General features: G+C 39.1%; 1 protein-coding gene across 4 annotated transcripts in view; it reads left to right on the top strand.

Annotated features, from left to right (window-relative positions):
• Positions 1–13,666, top strand: part of LOC110292766 (cytochrome P450 2J3-like) — a 50,538-nt gene that overhangs the window by 8,322 nt on the left and 28,550 nt on the right. For 2 of the 4 annotated variants that reach the window (XM_021160319.1, XM_021160318.1), the window contains exons 3-8: positions 1,584–1,733; positions 2,116–2,276; positions 7,542–7,718; positions 9,850–9,991; positions 12,063–12,250; positions 12,327–12,465. In XM_021160319.1, coding sequence (XP_021015978.1) covers positions 1,584–1,733; positions 2,116–2,276; positions 7,542–7,718; positions 9,850–9,991; positions 12,063–12,250; positions 12,327–12,465 — 957 coding nt within the window. The remainder of the gene's footprint in view (positions 1–1,583; positions 1,734–2,115; positions 2,277–7,541; positions 7,719–9,849; positions 9,992–12,062; positions 12,251–12,326; positions 12,466–13,666) is intronic. The other 2 variants (XM_021160320.1, XM_021160321.1) reach the window with 2 other exon arrangements.

Here is a 13,666-nt window from a genome sequence, read left to right as displayed (position 1 = left end):
ATGGGTGGGTAGGGAAGTGGGGGGGAGGGTATGGGGGACTTTTGGGATAGCATTGGAAATGTAATTGAGGAAAAGATGTAATAAAAATATTTAAAAAAAGAAAAAGAAAATCAAGTATGTACATTAATAAAATTGTGTAGTTTTATAAGTAAACCAATATTAAAGAAGAGGGCTTTTATTAGAAATGTCTAATGTCTATAGATTCTTGAAAAACTGAGTAAATGATATTCATTTAATGACCTGAAGAAATAATTTGTCAAGGGGACATAATATCCTTAAAAAGGCAAGAAGGACAGAGGTGTTAAAGAACTGAAAGGCATCCAGTGTGACAAACATGGTATTTAAAGGACATAATTAAGTGTACATGACACTTCTGGGCATGGTCAGAAAGAGCACAGACAGTGTTCGCTAAAATACTGATTTTCATCCTAACAGCTGGGAAAGCTTCCAAATGGTTTTGAATAGAGGTGATCTTAGGATATTGTATCAAAGTGGCGGGAAGATATTAGGAAACTTATCATTATAGATATGAAAGGTCATTACATATTCCATATTCCAGTAGCAAAAATTACTGTGGATTAGACTAGAGTGATAGCATTGAAGTCATATAGCCACAAGTCCATACATGCCTGATGAAAGCCAACACGATGTGTTCTACACGCCAGGAAAATAGGGTGCTGAGAATTCCACGAGTTTGGTGGCTAACCTTAACTTGTCAACTTAACTGCATTTGGAAGCAACTACAGTCTAAGCATTTGAGCACAAAAAAAAGAGAGAAATTTCACTTCATTCAATCATTTGAGGTGGGAAGATGCACCCTAAATCTGAATCATTTGAGATTTTGGAACCATTAAAGACTCAGCTTAAATCTGGGGCACACCCTCTGATTGCAGACCACATAAAAAAACATGGAAAAAAGGAAACTCTTGTCTTTTTCCTGCTTGGTCTCACTCTCCCTGGCAAGTTCAACTGTCCTGCTGCTGAAGAACTCCTCCACCAGATTATTCAACTGTGGCATGGACTAGCCTAGCATTTACATCTCTACTTGCCAACCAGGAAGACAGTTATCCAGGGAGGACTTGGAAACTTAAACTTCATTTGATCCCTATTCAAAATAGAAATTTTATTCAAAACAGCTTCAGTTTGGTTCCTTTTTTACAATATATCTACCAAACAAAAATGTGGATACATTAAACACAACGTGTCATGTGTTGGTTCTCGGGAGACTTAAAATTGATTACCTTGATAGCTAACTGTGTTCCCATGAAAATTTTACCTTATTCTTGTATCTCATTTTTCCATCCATTGGAATGGGTCTAGTATGTTTTGGTAATAAGCCTTTAAATTTTCTAAGAGTGCTAAATTAAAGAATATGTTAGAAGTACTTACTAAACTGTGTGATGTTGCAAGCCACCAGGAGATGCTAACCATTATGTTCTTGCTTGCTTGGTGATATTCTCTCTAGACAGCTATTAAGACCCTTATTGTCCCTTCTTCTTTACATTGCACATGTGTCCATACAGTTCATGAGATAATTTTAGAACAGAATCATAATGACATGATGCTGAATCTCTTCTTTCCAGGATTGATCTTCTCCAGTGGCCAGACATGGAAGGAGCAAAGGAGGTTTGCCCTGATGACACTGAGGAATTTTGGCTTGGGAAAGAAGAGCTTGGAGCATCGAATTCAGGAGGAGGCCCACCACCTTGTGGAGGCTATAGGAGAAGAGGAAGGTGGGAATTTCACAGGGCAGCTGCAGCAGGCTGTGGTCCTTTCATTCATTTGACAGATTCCTACTAAGTGTCTAAGTGCTTCTCCTGGGCCCTGTACTGTGCTTGGCACTGAGGATCGAACAGTGAATATCTAGATATGCACCTCCCCCAGGAGTTCTGCATCTAAATGTATAAATGGGCCATTAAACAAATTGCTGCACTTAAAGCCTGGCTGTCGGTCTGACTTTCCAGGCATAAGCAGTGTCCTTGGTACATGTCAGGCCCCATGTAGTGTGCTCTGGCCATACCTTCTTATATGGTTCTTTATGGCTGTTTTTCTGTCATATGGAATTAACAAACCAGTATCTTTGAAAGATGCACGTCTTTCTTTATTCACATCCAGGACAGCCTTTTGATCCTCACTTCAAGATCTACAATGCAGTTTCCAATATCATTTGCTCCATCACCTTTGGGGAACGGTTTGAGTACCATGATAGTCAGTTTCAGGAGCTGCTGCAGTTACTGGATAAAGCCGTGTACTTGGGTACCTCCATGATGGTCCATGTAAGCATTCTGGCTTCTTTTAAAGAGAAAATTGAACCTGGGCTTATTCAAGCACAGATAAGTTCTTTCTTTTTGTTTCCAGGACCTTTCGAAACAATAATACAATGTCTTCAAGTTGAGTTTGATATAAATTTGTCTCATCTCAAATTTATCTGTTGATTTGGAAGTTTTAGATAAGAAAATGTACTGTACAAAATATTTCTAATATTTTAATGAAGTACCAACATTAATATGCTATCCATTAATGTCCAAATTCCACTTTTTCACTCATGCATACTCCAAGTAGTCTTCCTGGCTGCTCTTCTCTTTATATGCTCCTCCTTTTAGCCTTTTGTCATTGTTCATTAATCTTTCCTCAATGATTAGACATTTGGTTGTTTCTCGTTTAAGATTGTTATTAATAGCACTGCTGTGAGCACTTTAAATGTTCTTGTGACCAAATCCACTATTTTGTCCTGTTTTTTTGTTTNTTTTTTTGGTTTTTCGAGACAGGGTTTCTCTATATAACCCTGGCTGTCCTGGAACTCACTTTGTAGACCAGGCAGGCCTCGAATTCAGAAATCCTCCTGCCTCTGCCTCCCAAGTGCTGGGATTAAAGGCGTGTGCCACCACGCCCAGCTCTTTTTTTTTTATTTAGAGTTAAAACATGTTATCATAAAAAACTTGTTCCACTATTTATATGCCCATTCCTTAAAACTATCAAAATGGTAATACCATAATGTAACCCTTTGGGGTTCAATCTTTGCTCCCATACTGGTACACTTTATGTTCCTGTGTTTATCCATATATAAATGTTCCTCTTAGAATTGCCTTAGCTGTCTCTCAAATGGTATGGTAGACTGAGCTTTCATCATTATTTCATTCTAGAAGCTTGGCATCTCCTCCCCCGCCTTTCTCTCTCTCTCTCTCTCTCTCTCTCTCTCTCTCTCTCTCTCTCTCTCTCTCTCTCAAATTTATTTATTAATTTTATTTATATGAGTACACCACCATTGCTTTCTTCAGACATACCAGAAGAGGACATCAGACCCCATTACCGATGGTTGTTAGCCATTATGTGGTTGCTGGGGGTTGAACTCTGGACCTCTGGAAGAGCAGTCAGTGATTTTAACTGCTGAGCCATCTCTTCAGCCCCCTCTCTCTTTTTTAATGTCCCATTTCTATTCAAGATTCTATTTGTCACTCTCTGCGTATTTGTTTAGCTTCTATAGTATTTCTTGTGATTGGATTTCAGTTTTATTACACTATAGTCTATTTGGATATAATAGACTATTTTATTCTTTTGGATTTGGTAAGACATGGGTCTTTTTATTTTACAGAAAGTCCCATGTGCTACTAAGAACAAAGAATTTGCTGTTTCATTTGGATGGAAAACTTTCCAGATATCTATTAAGTTCATTTGATCTATGGTGCAGTTTAGCTCTGAGTTTCTTCTCAGTACACTTCCTCTGCTTGGTTTATACAGGATGATCTATGCAGGCTTGGGAATGTAGTGCTGACATCACCCATAGTTATTGTATGAGGATCTGTCTGAACTTCATGTTCATTCTTGTTTCTTTTATAAAACCCACAGCCCCAAATTTTGTTGCATACATATTTACAATTTTTCTAATTGAAAAATTGTTTCTTTTCTGAATATGTAGTGGCCTTCTTTAAAGAGTGTATAACACTCTTTTAAGTATCTTCTTCAGTGCTCTCTTGGTGGTCATCACTTGACTTAGTATGTATTTTTTTGGTGTGTCCATTATTCCTCATGAGTTTTAAAACAAACCTTTGTTGAATGTGCAACACGTGATCAGTTGTTACTTACTTTCTCACACTGAAATATACCATCCCCAGCTTTCCAGGCTCTGAAGCCTGTTAATCTGGAACCTGATGTTAGTCTCCTGTTTCAGTCTTTGTATGTCCATCAGAATATTTCTACTAGAACATACATTTTAAAGTTTCATTATGTGTCTGTGGGTTTCAGCTCGTGTGTGTACATGATAGTAAGTATGAAGTCAAAAGACACCTTTGAGAATCAATACTATTCTATAGTTGTGGGATCCAGTGCTTAAACTTGGATTCTCAGACTTGTGCAAACACCTTTATCTGAAGAGCTATCTCCTGAGATGGACCCTTTGAATCCTTAAATATTGCTATTTTCCTTTACAATTTTTGTTGACCATGGAGATCTTCTTATCTGGTCGTGATTATCTGAGGATCTAAATGCCCCTTATACTTGAGTGTCCTTTCGTTTCTTTGACTTGAGGAAACTTTTTGCTATAATTTCACTGAATTTTCCATCCATCCCTTTCGTTTTCAGCTCAGCTTGTGAAATAAAATCATGAATATTTCTGGGCATAGTCTCTTGATCATATCACAGTTCTTACTTTAGTCATTATTTACATTTTTCATTACACTGTTGGAATGTAGGCTTTCCACAGCAGTGATCTCCCTTCTTGATCTTCTCTTGGGTGGAGACTGTTGCCAGGGTTTTCTATTGTGGCTTTGGGGATTTGTTTGTTCATTTATTTATTTATTTTGTATCATTTTCTTTATTTTAGATTCAAGTTCTTTTTAAGATCTTTTTGTTGGTTATTTTATTTATTTACATTTCAAATATTATCCCCTTTCCAGTTTTCCCTACACAAACATCCTATCCTTTCTCCCCTACCCCCTGCTTCTATGAGGGTGCTCCCACACTCACCCACCCACTCCCACCTCACTGCCCTAGCACTCCCCTGTGCTGGGGCATGGAGCCGCCACAGAACCAAAGGCCTCCCCTGCCATTGATGCCAGATAAGGCTATCCTCTGCTACATATGCAGCTGGGGCCATGGGTCCATCTTTGGTTGGTGGTTTAGTCCCTGGGAGCTTGGGGTGATGTCTGGTTGGTCGTTATTGTTGTTCATCCTATGGGGTTGCAAACCCCTTCAGCTCCTTCAGTCCTTCCCCTAGCTCTTCCATTGGGGACCAGTGCTCAGATGGGATGGATCCCTAAGTGAGGCAGTGTCTAGATGGTCTTTCCTCGAGTTTCTGCTACACTCTGTCCCTGCATTTCTGTTAGACAGGAGCAATTCTGGGTTAATATTTTTGAGATGGGTGTGTATCCCCATCCCTCAACCAGGGGCCAGACCTAACCAATGGATATGGTTTCTACAGGTTCTCTCTCCCCTTTTGGGGTTAATTCTCCTAATGTCATCCCTGTTGAATCCTAGGAACCTCTTGGGTCCCTGGCATCTGGGACTTTCTTGTGGCTACCCCTGGCTCCCTGCTCCTGTCTCCTTCCACAGCTGGTCCTGCTCCTCTTTTTCCCTCCCACTCCTCTTTCCCTCCCAGGTCCCTCCCTCTACCTCCCATGATTATTTCATTCCCCTTCAAATGTTAAATTCACTACATCTCTGTTTGTGGTTCTTTTTTTTTTTTAATAAAATCTCAATTTCTTTGCTGTATTTTCACCAATTCTGTCCATTTTTCATTCTGATTGCTAGATCTCTCTTCCTTTTGCTTGTTGCTTCCATGCTGCTGACTTTCACCTCTGGAGCCTATACTGGACTCCACTGCCTGTTTCTGCCCCCTTCCTGCCTCTGATCATTTTGATCAGAAAACGCTTGGACACTTCACCCAACAGTTAAAGTGTTTCCAGGTGTTTGAATTGACTTATGATTTCAGAGGTTCTGTCTTGATTTTTTCCCTTTTCTTTCTTTCTTATTTATTTATTTATTTATTTTTATTTTCATTTGTATATCTGATGGTTGGGGTATGTCTTCTGAATTCTTTGAAATGATCTTTTTTTTTTTTATTGAGAAGCCTGTTCTTGAAGGCTAGTGTCACTTTGTGAGTGGAAACAAACTGCTCTAGCAGTCATATTAAACTCTACGAATATAAAAATACACATAAAAATCAATGATATTTCACTAACATGTAACTGTTGAACTGATAATCTGCTTTACAATTCTCTGTAAAGATAAATTTATTTAAGGTAAGTGTTGAAACAATAGGTAAAATAAGTGAAGAAGTCTAGGAAAGGAAGAAAAGAGAAAAGAAGCAAGATTCACTAATGAGGCAGTGAGGAAGAAGAAAAAAGTACAAGAAATTTTTTAAGGGTGGAGAGGCTTCAAAAATATTTCTCAGCAGTGAAAAGTTCCCCCCAAAAATTAGATAAATGTTAGAGAAATACAAGTCTGAATACTACTAAATACAAGGGGAAGACACACGATATAAAAATAATTTATTGAAGAGAAATTATATTGCCTAATAATTGAAAAATAAACTTGATAAATAACATTAGATGAGTCCACGAAGGGGGTAAAAACTAAAACTTTAATTCAAAAATATGTAAATGCAAAGGTAAAAAAGGAGAGACAAAAAGGAAAAGAAATAATAAAGGTAAAGAAACTGATTTCATTGTGGTCTGGGACGTCAAAAACTGTAGAATGCTGCTTATGTGCACAACAGAGGAGGTGAGCTGAGTCTGTGACTCCTGTCTTGCCTTTGGCTTGTGCTTTTGCTGAGTTTGTGCTGCAGTGAGCATCTCACATCTTCAGATTAATCTTTACTGCATCTCTATTCTTTCCGTGGGTAACAGGGGCCACTGCTGGCCAAACTGAGCTTTGGATGTGAACAGGGCAAGACGCCCCAGATCATGTCACCTGGAGCTACTCTCAAGTGGGGGTGTATCCCTAGTGTGTTGAGAGTGAGGGAGGCAATCTGCCTTCACACATTCAAGACCCTCTGAGTACTGACCACTATTCTGTTGGAATGCCCCTCTAGGTCATGGTCATCTCAGGCATGCCAGAGTTTCTGAGTTTTATAGCAACAAACAACATAAAGCTAGTACCATGATTTCACCCGATCCATGGTCTCAGACTCAGAGCTATCAAACTCCATGGTAAATTTACGTTGATAAGGTCAATCTGTAGCCACTGCATGTGGAGCTATCTCCCTTTATGTGCTTCCCAGCCTCATCCCACTTTCTGCCACCATCAGCCTTTGGCCCTTCAGTGTCTTTGATGACACTTAGGGTCAAAATTGGGACAGCTACTGAATGCTGAACTGAACTGACAAAAATATAGTGTGTATCCTAAGTGGGAAGCAGTTGTACCAGTGAGAAATGGTCAGAGGTCAGTATGTTCTGCATGGGAGGGTTGAAATGCCTGACAGTGGGTGAAGGAAAGCAGCAGGCTAGGTGTTCCCACAGTTCCACTGTAGAAGATGAAGAGACAAAGTCAAGACTGTCTTGAAACATAGAAAGTGAGTTTATGATTGCTTTCTTCTCCCTAATTAGCTCTACAACATCTTCCCATGGATAATAAAACATCTCCCAGGACAACACCAAACATTGTTGGCTACCTGGAGAAAACTGAAATCATATATTGCTGATATAATTGACAATCACCACAAAGACTGGAACCCTGATGAGCCAAGAGACTTCATTGATGCTTTTCTCAATGAAATGGCAAAGGTGGGAAGATGTAACCTGTGTCTTTTTACAGAAAGGGTGATGTAAAGTAGCTACCTATTGATCCAGCAGCAGGCAACCACAATGGCTGGATTTTACCATACCACACATTTATTCATTCTGTCATATTTCTATACAGTCCCTATCATCCTGTCTGCCAGGCAAGCTACTTCGAAAGACAATAGAAACTTCGTTGCCTTGTGTCTCTCATCTCCTAAAGGACATTGGTGTTTGTTCCTGAAGCTCATTTGTTCTAAATTCAATGCCAAGATTGCAACATCTCTTTGCTTTCTGATCCCTTAACATCTTATTTCTTTGGTACTAAGGATAACCTTTCCCCTGAAATTAATCATATCTATAGGTAACAGGCAACCTGCAAATTCCCTCCTTTTTCTTTTTCCCATATCTGAAGTAGACGCACACAAAACAAAAGCAGCAGTTAAATTTCAGGACTTTATTTTGTTATGGGTTGGTCTAATTACCTTCCCCAATCCAAACCTCCAGACAAACCAGCTAAGTAAGTGGTAGAGTTTGACTTTTATATCTAGGTGAGGAACCTACCAATCTGTGGTCTCCATATCATCACTAGTCAATAACAGACAAAGCCAAGAAGACAGTGAATGGACATATTATTTAAGTTTGTATCCCTGTGACAACAACACATGGTAGCAAAATAAATAAATCAGAACTGTACTCTGGCTGGGTTTCAGAAGATTTTCATCTTACGTGGCAAATGGCAAAGGAGCTAAGTTCCTGGGCAGAAGGGTGTGGAGCAGGTTTTCACGGCACAGTCGATCAGGAAGCAGAAACAAGAAAGCACCATGGGTTTGGTATAATTGTCAGTTACCCTCCTTCCTCATGGGCACCTTCATGCTGGTTCCTTCAGCAAGACATTATATTCCTATTTCCAAGAACTTTCCCAAAACTATCAGTGCAAGGAACCAAATATTTAACACATGAGCCTGTGAAGGAACATCTTGAATTGTAGACATACTACAAAATGAAAACCCTTGACCCCAGCAGAATCCTGGTGATATCACTGAATCTGTCATAGGAGTTACAACTCACTGGATAATGGGCAAAGTGGTAAATATTTATTTATTTATTTATTTATTTATTTATTTATTTTTACATCTTCTTTGATATTTTATCTTCCTGGCATATCGGTGAAAGCCATATTTTTTATTCTTTTTTATTAGATATTTTCTTTATATACATTTCAAATTTCAAATGCTATCCCTATACCCTCCCCCCGCCCTGCTCCCCTACCCACCCACTCCCGCTTCTTGGCCCTGGCAGTCCCCTGTACTGGGGCATATAAAGTTTGCAATACCAGGGAACCTCTCTTCCCAGTGATGGCCTACTACACCATTTTCTGCTACATATGCAGCTAGAGACATGAGCTCTGGGGGGTACTGGTTATCATATTGTTGTTCCACCTATAGGGTTGCAGACCCCTTCAGCTCCTTGGGTGTAGAAGCCATATTTTATGCCCAGGGGAGATGGCAAATCATTTATCATGTGAAGTGCAGGTATGAGACTCATTAACATTGAGAGCACATTAATAAATGATGTTTCCAGAAGAAGTGATTAAAAGCAGTGACATTTTGTAAAGAACAATTGATGGAATCAGTAATGTTTTAAATTGGCAAGATGATGCAGATTGGAGAATAAATGAACAAAGAAATTTTATTTTAATCTTTCTGTTATAAAACCTGTTAAACATTGACTTTGAGCCTGTTGTATTCCCCAGAGATGATAATGGTGTGTTAATGGGTGTGTGTGTGTGTGTGTGTGTGTGTATTATTCTTATCATATAGACTGACATATAGACATAGGCAAGGATACAAAGTGAGTGCCCTAGGCCATACAGATACTTAGTGATATGACAGACACAGGAAGGCAAATAAGCTTTTTTATTACATTCTCTTCCCACTGTACAAAAACTTTTCCAAAAGTTCAGTAATAAGAATGGTTGCTTTGATTTTCATCTAGCCAACTGCCTCCAGGACCTCAGGATCAAAGGAATCATCATTCCAAATGACTTAATCCAGCTCCTTCCTCAGGGTAAGGACCAATGTTCTGCGATGATCACAAACCCTCTAAATAAACAAACATACACTGTCTTTTCCAGTACCCAGGCAAGACTACTACAAGTTTCAATGAAGAAAACCTTATCTGCAGCACTCTGGACCTATTCCTTGCTGGAACAGAGACAACATCCTCAACACTGCGATGGGCCCTGCTCTACATGGCTCTATACCCAGAAGTCCAAGGTGAGCATGTGCTGACCATTTCTAACCAAAGAAGAATGGGTTCAGAAGAAATGGGGCATGGTGGAGTGAGAGGGGAGTGGTGAAACACTTGGGTAGGGGCACATCTTGCACATGTTCTGTTAGTACTATGATTGTTCAAGGGGTGCAGATATTACATCTGTACCTTCAAGAATATTGGAGTTTAGAAGAAAAGACAGAAGTCAATCTAAATTGTGATAGGTTCCAGAAAGAATGGCATTACCACACAACATTAATCTACACTCTACTCCCTTTTTAGCAATCCTTCCCATTTTGGGTACTGTCCTAATTCTTTATTCTGATATCTGATATCTTGTGATACACACCTTTTTGCCAGTCTAGGAATCTGCCTGTCTCTGCCTCACAAGTGGTAAAATAACAAGCAAGTGCAGACTACCACATCTTATGTTTGTTCTGAGATTCCAACTCATGTTCACATGTTTGCATGGCAACCTATTTACTAAGTTACACACATACATTTTTAATACATGCTATATATATCATATTATATATGTGTGTATGTGTGTATATATATATACATACATACACACACAACACATATATACATATATATATAGGCTACAACTTAAAATGCCTTTCTTGCTTAAGGTATGTTTTAAGAAAGCTTAAATCAGTTACAATTAAATTCAGTTACAATTCCGGCTTACATTCTAAAACAAAAGCTCCAGAATATTTATCAATAGTTTATTGCTAAAAGTTTTTAAAATATATTTATTTATTTTGTGCATGTGTATGCAAATTTGAATGTTCTCTTTCCACATATACATATATAGATTCAAAAACAAACATCTGGAAGTTGATATTTCCTATCATGCAGGTTCCTGAGCTCAATAACTTGTCAATAGGGTTAGCCATATGTGCTAAGCAATCAACTGATATAAATTTAATTCATGTTCACTGTATAGTATTAAAAGTAGTCAACAGATGGAAGAATTCAGGATACTCATGGACTATGAGTAAAGTTTGGTACAGAAATTCAGCCCTAAAGAAAAGCATCATGATGAATGCATAAATATGGGAGACAAAATTTGTGTATATTCAACTATATAAATTCTCTAGAATGGTGAAATCTGTGGACACAGAAGGTAGAATACACAAGAGAGAAACCAAGACTTGTAAAAACATAGAATTTATTTTGCAAGATGAAATGTTCCTGCCATTACTTTTATAGCAATATAGATATACTTAATATTATTTCCCTGTACACTTAAAAATGATAAGAGCCCACATAAATGATTAGTGGCCCACATCATTAATCACAGTGAAACTGAGTGAGGCAAGTGTGTTAAAAACTCAAGATAATTATGGACATAGATATCCCTTAACTCAAAATCACTACAGTTCTTCTAATCTGATTTATGTTATATGAACTTTTTGATCAATTACATTTCTATATGTACAGTAGTGCCAGTGTTAGATATTTATATATCTCTCTCAGAAGAAAGAGCCAGGCTGGACTTTGTAAAGTTCCTAAATTTCCAAATTCTTTTCACCTTATGGCTATGTTGAGTTCAGGTGAGGGACAACAGACTCAACAGTGGCTCTCGGGAGGACTGCCTTTGCACCTACAGGAAGGAAACTGGGAAAGGAACCAAACATTGACTGTATAAGAGGTCCAAGAGTGAAAACATCACATCTATTTTGTTTTACTTGTTCCAAGAGTGAAACATCACATCTATTTTGTTTTACCTGCAAAGCTCAGTCACATTTCCTCATTTCACATGCCTTCTTATAGAATCTGGGAAATGACATTTTTTTTTGTTAGAAGACCAGGTATTATTATGAGCTTAGCCATGGAGATCCTGATTATTCAGTTCAGGATATATGAAAATTCATTGTTACACTGTGGGCTTGAAGGAAGTTATAGAACTTAGCTTCTAAACTGGGCTTTTTAAGAGGTAGAGAACTTTTATTTTCTCACAATCAAGATGCTGGGTGAAATAAAAGCAAGGACATTTGGAAGACAATTTCTATATCTTTAGAAGAAATCATTAAAATGTAAAACTTAATAGAGACTCCCATTTCCTTGAAGAAAAAGTACAGGCTGAAATTGACGGAGTGATTGGCCAGGCAAAGCATCCCAGCGTGGCTGACAGAGACTCCATGCCCTATACCAATGCTGTTGTCCATGAAATTCAGAGAATGGCCAATATTGTCCCTCTGAATATTCCCAGGGAAGTGGCAGTTGACACTACACTGGCTGGATTTCACTTGCCAAAGGTAAAGAGGCTCAGGCATGGGAGTTTTGTGTGTGTCTATTCCATACATTGCCTTGAGTCTTTGTAACTTTCCCTAGGGGACTTTCATCATGACCAATTTGACTGCACTGCATATGGACCCTAAAGAATGGACCACCCCAGACACCTTCAATCCAGAGCACTTTTTGGAGAATGGACAGTTTAAGAAGAGAGAATCTTTTCTGCCATTTTCAATGGGTGAGTTGTGATGCACTGGAGAGAGTTCAGAACTCCATCACATCCCTTCTCTCTCTTCTGGCATTGTTTCAGATAAGCCCACCCAGTATGACTCCATTTTGTAGTTGGCTTCAGCCCAGCAAGCCCACCCGTACACTGTCAATCCTCTCTCGCTTCTAAGGAATTCAGCTTCCCTTGTTATGTTTTCTACACACTGACAACAGAGACCCAATCCCTGCCTCTTGTTGACCAAGAAAGCTTGATAGCTATCATTGTGTAGGCATCTTGAGTGTCACAAGTTCTTTTTAAGTAATGCCTCCTTACAAGGAAGAGAGATGAGTATTAGTAGGTGTTTTAGGCAGAGTTTCTATTCCTGCACGAACATCATGACCAAGAAGCAAGTTGGGGAGGAAAGGGTTTATTCAGCTTATATTTCCACATTGCTGTTCATCACAGAAAAAAGTCCGGACTGGAACACAAGCAGGTCAGGGAGCAGGAGCTGATGCAGAGGCCATGGAGGGATGATTTTTACTGGCTTGCTTCCCCTGGCTTGCTCAGCCTTCTCTCTTATAGAGCCAAGATTACCAGCCCAGAGATGGTCCCACCCACAAGGGGCCCTTCCCCCTTGATCACTAATTGAGAAAATGCCTTAGAGTTGGATCTCATGGTGGCATTTCCTCAATTGAAGCTCCTTTCTCTGTGATAACTCCAGCTGTATCAAGTTGACACAAAACCAGCCAGTACAATTGACTCCTTGTCAACTTGAAACACAAACACATCACTAGTAAGCCTCAACCTTTACATTCTTATTCATCCCCAAGGTCTAAATAACTTTAAACTTCCCACACTCTTTACATATTCTTTTTATTATTATTATTATTATTACATATTTTCCTCAATTACATTTCCAATGCTATTCCAAAAGTCCCCCATACCCTCCCCCCCACTTCCCTACCCACCCATTCCCACTTTTTGGCACTGCCTTTCCCCTGTACTAGGGCATATAAAGTTTGCGTGTCCAATGGGCCTCTCTTTCCAGTGATGGCCTACTAAGCCATCTTTTAATACATATGCAGCTAGAGTCAAGAGTTCCGGGGTGCTGATTAGTTCATAATGTTGTTGGACCTATAGGGTTGCAGATCCCTTTAGCTCCTTGGGTACTTTCTCTAGCTCCTCCATTGGGGGCCCTGTGATCCATCCAATAGCTGACTGTGAGCATCCA

The sequence above is a fragment of the Mus caroli genome, chromosome 4 (genome assembly GCF_900094665.2).
Source record: "Mus caroli chromosome 4, CAROLI_EIJ_v1.1, whole genome shotgun sequence".
NCBI lineage: Eukaryota > Metazoa > Chordata > Mammalia > Rodentia > Muridae > Mus > Mus caroli.
This window is presented reverse-complemented; position numbering and strand designations above follow the sequence as displayed.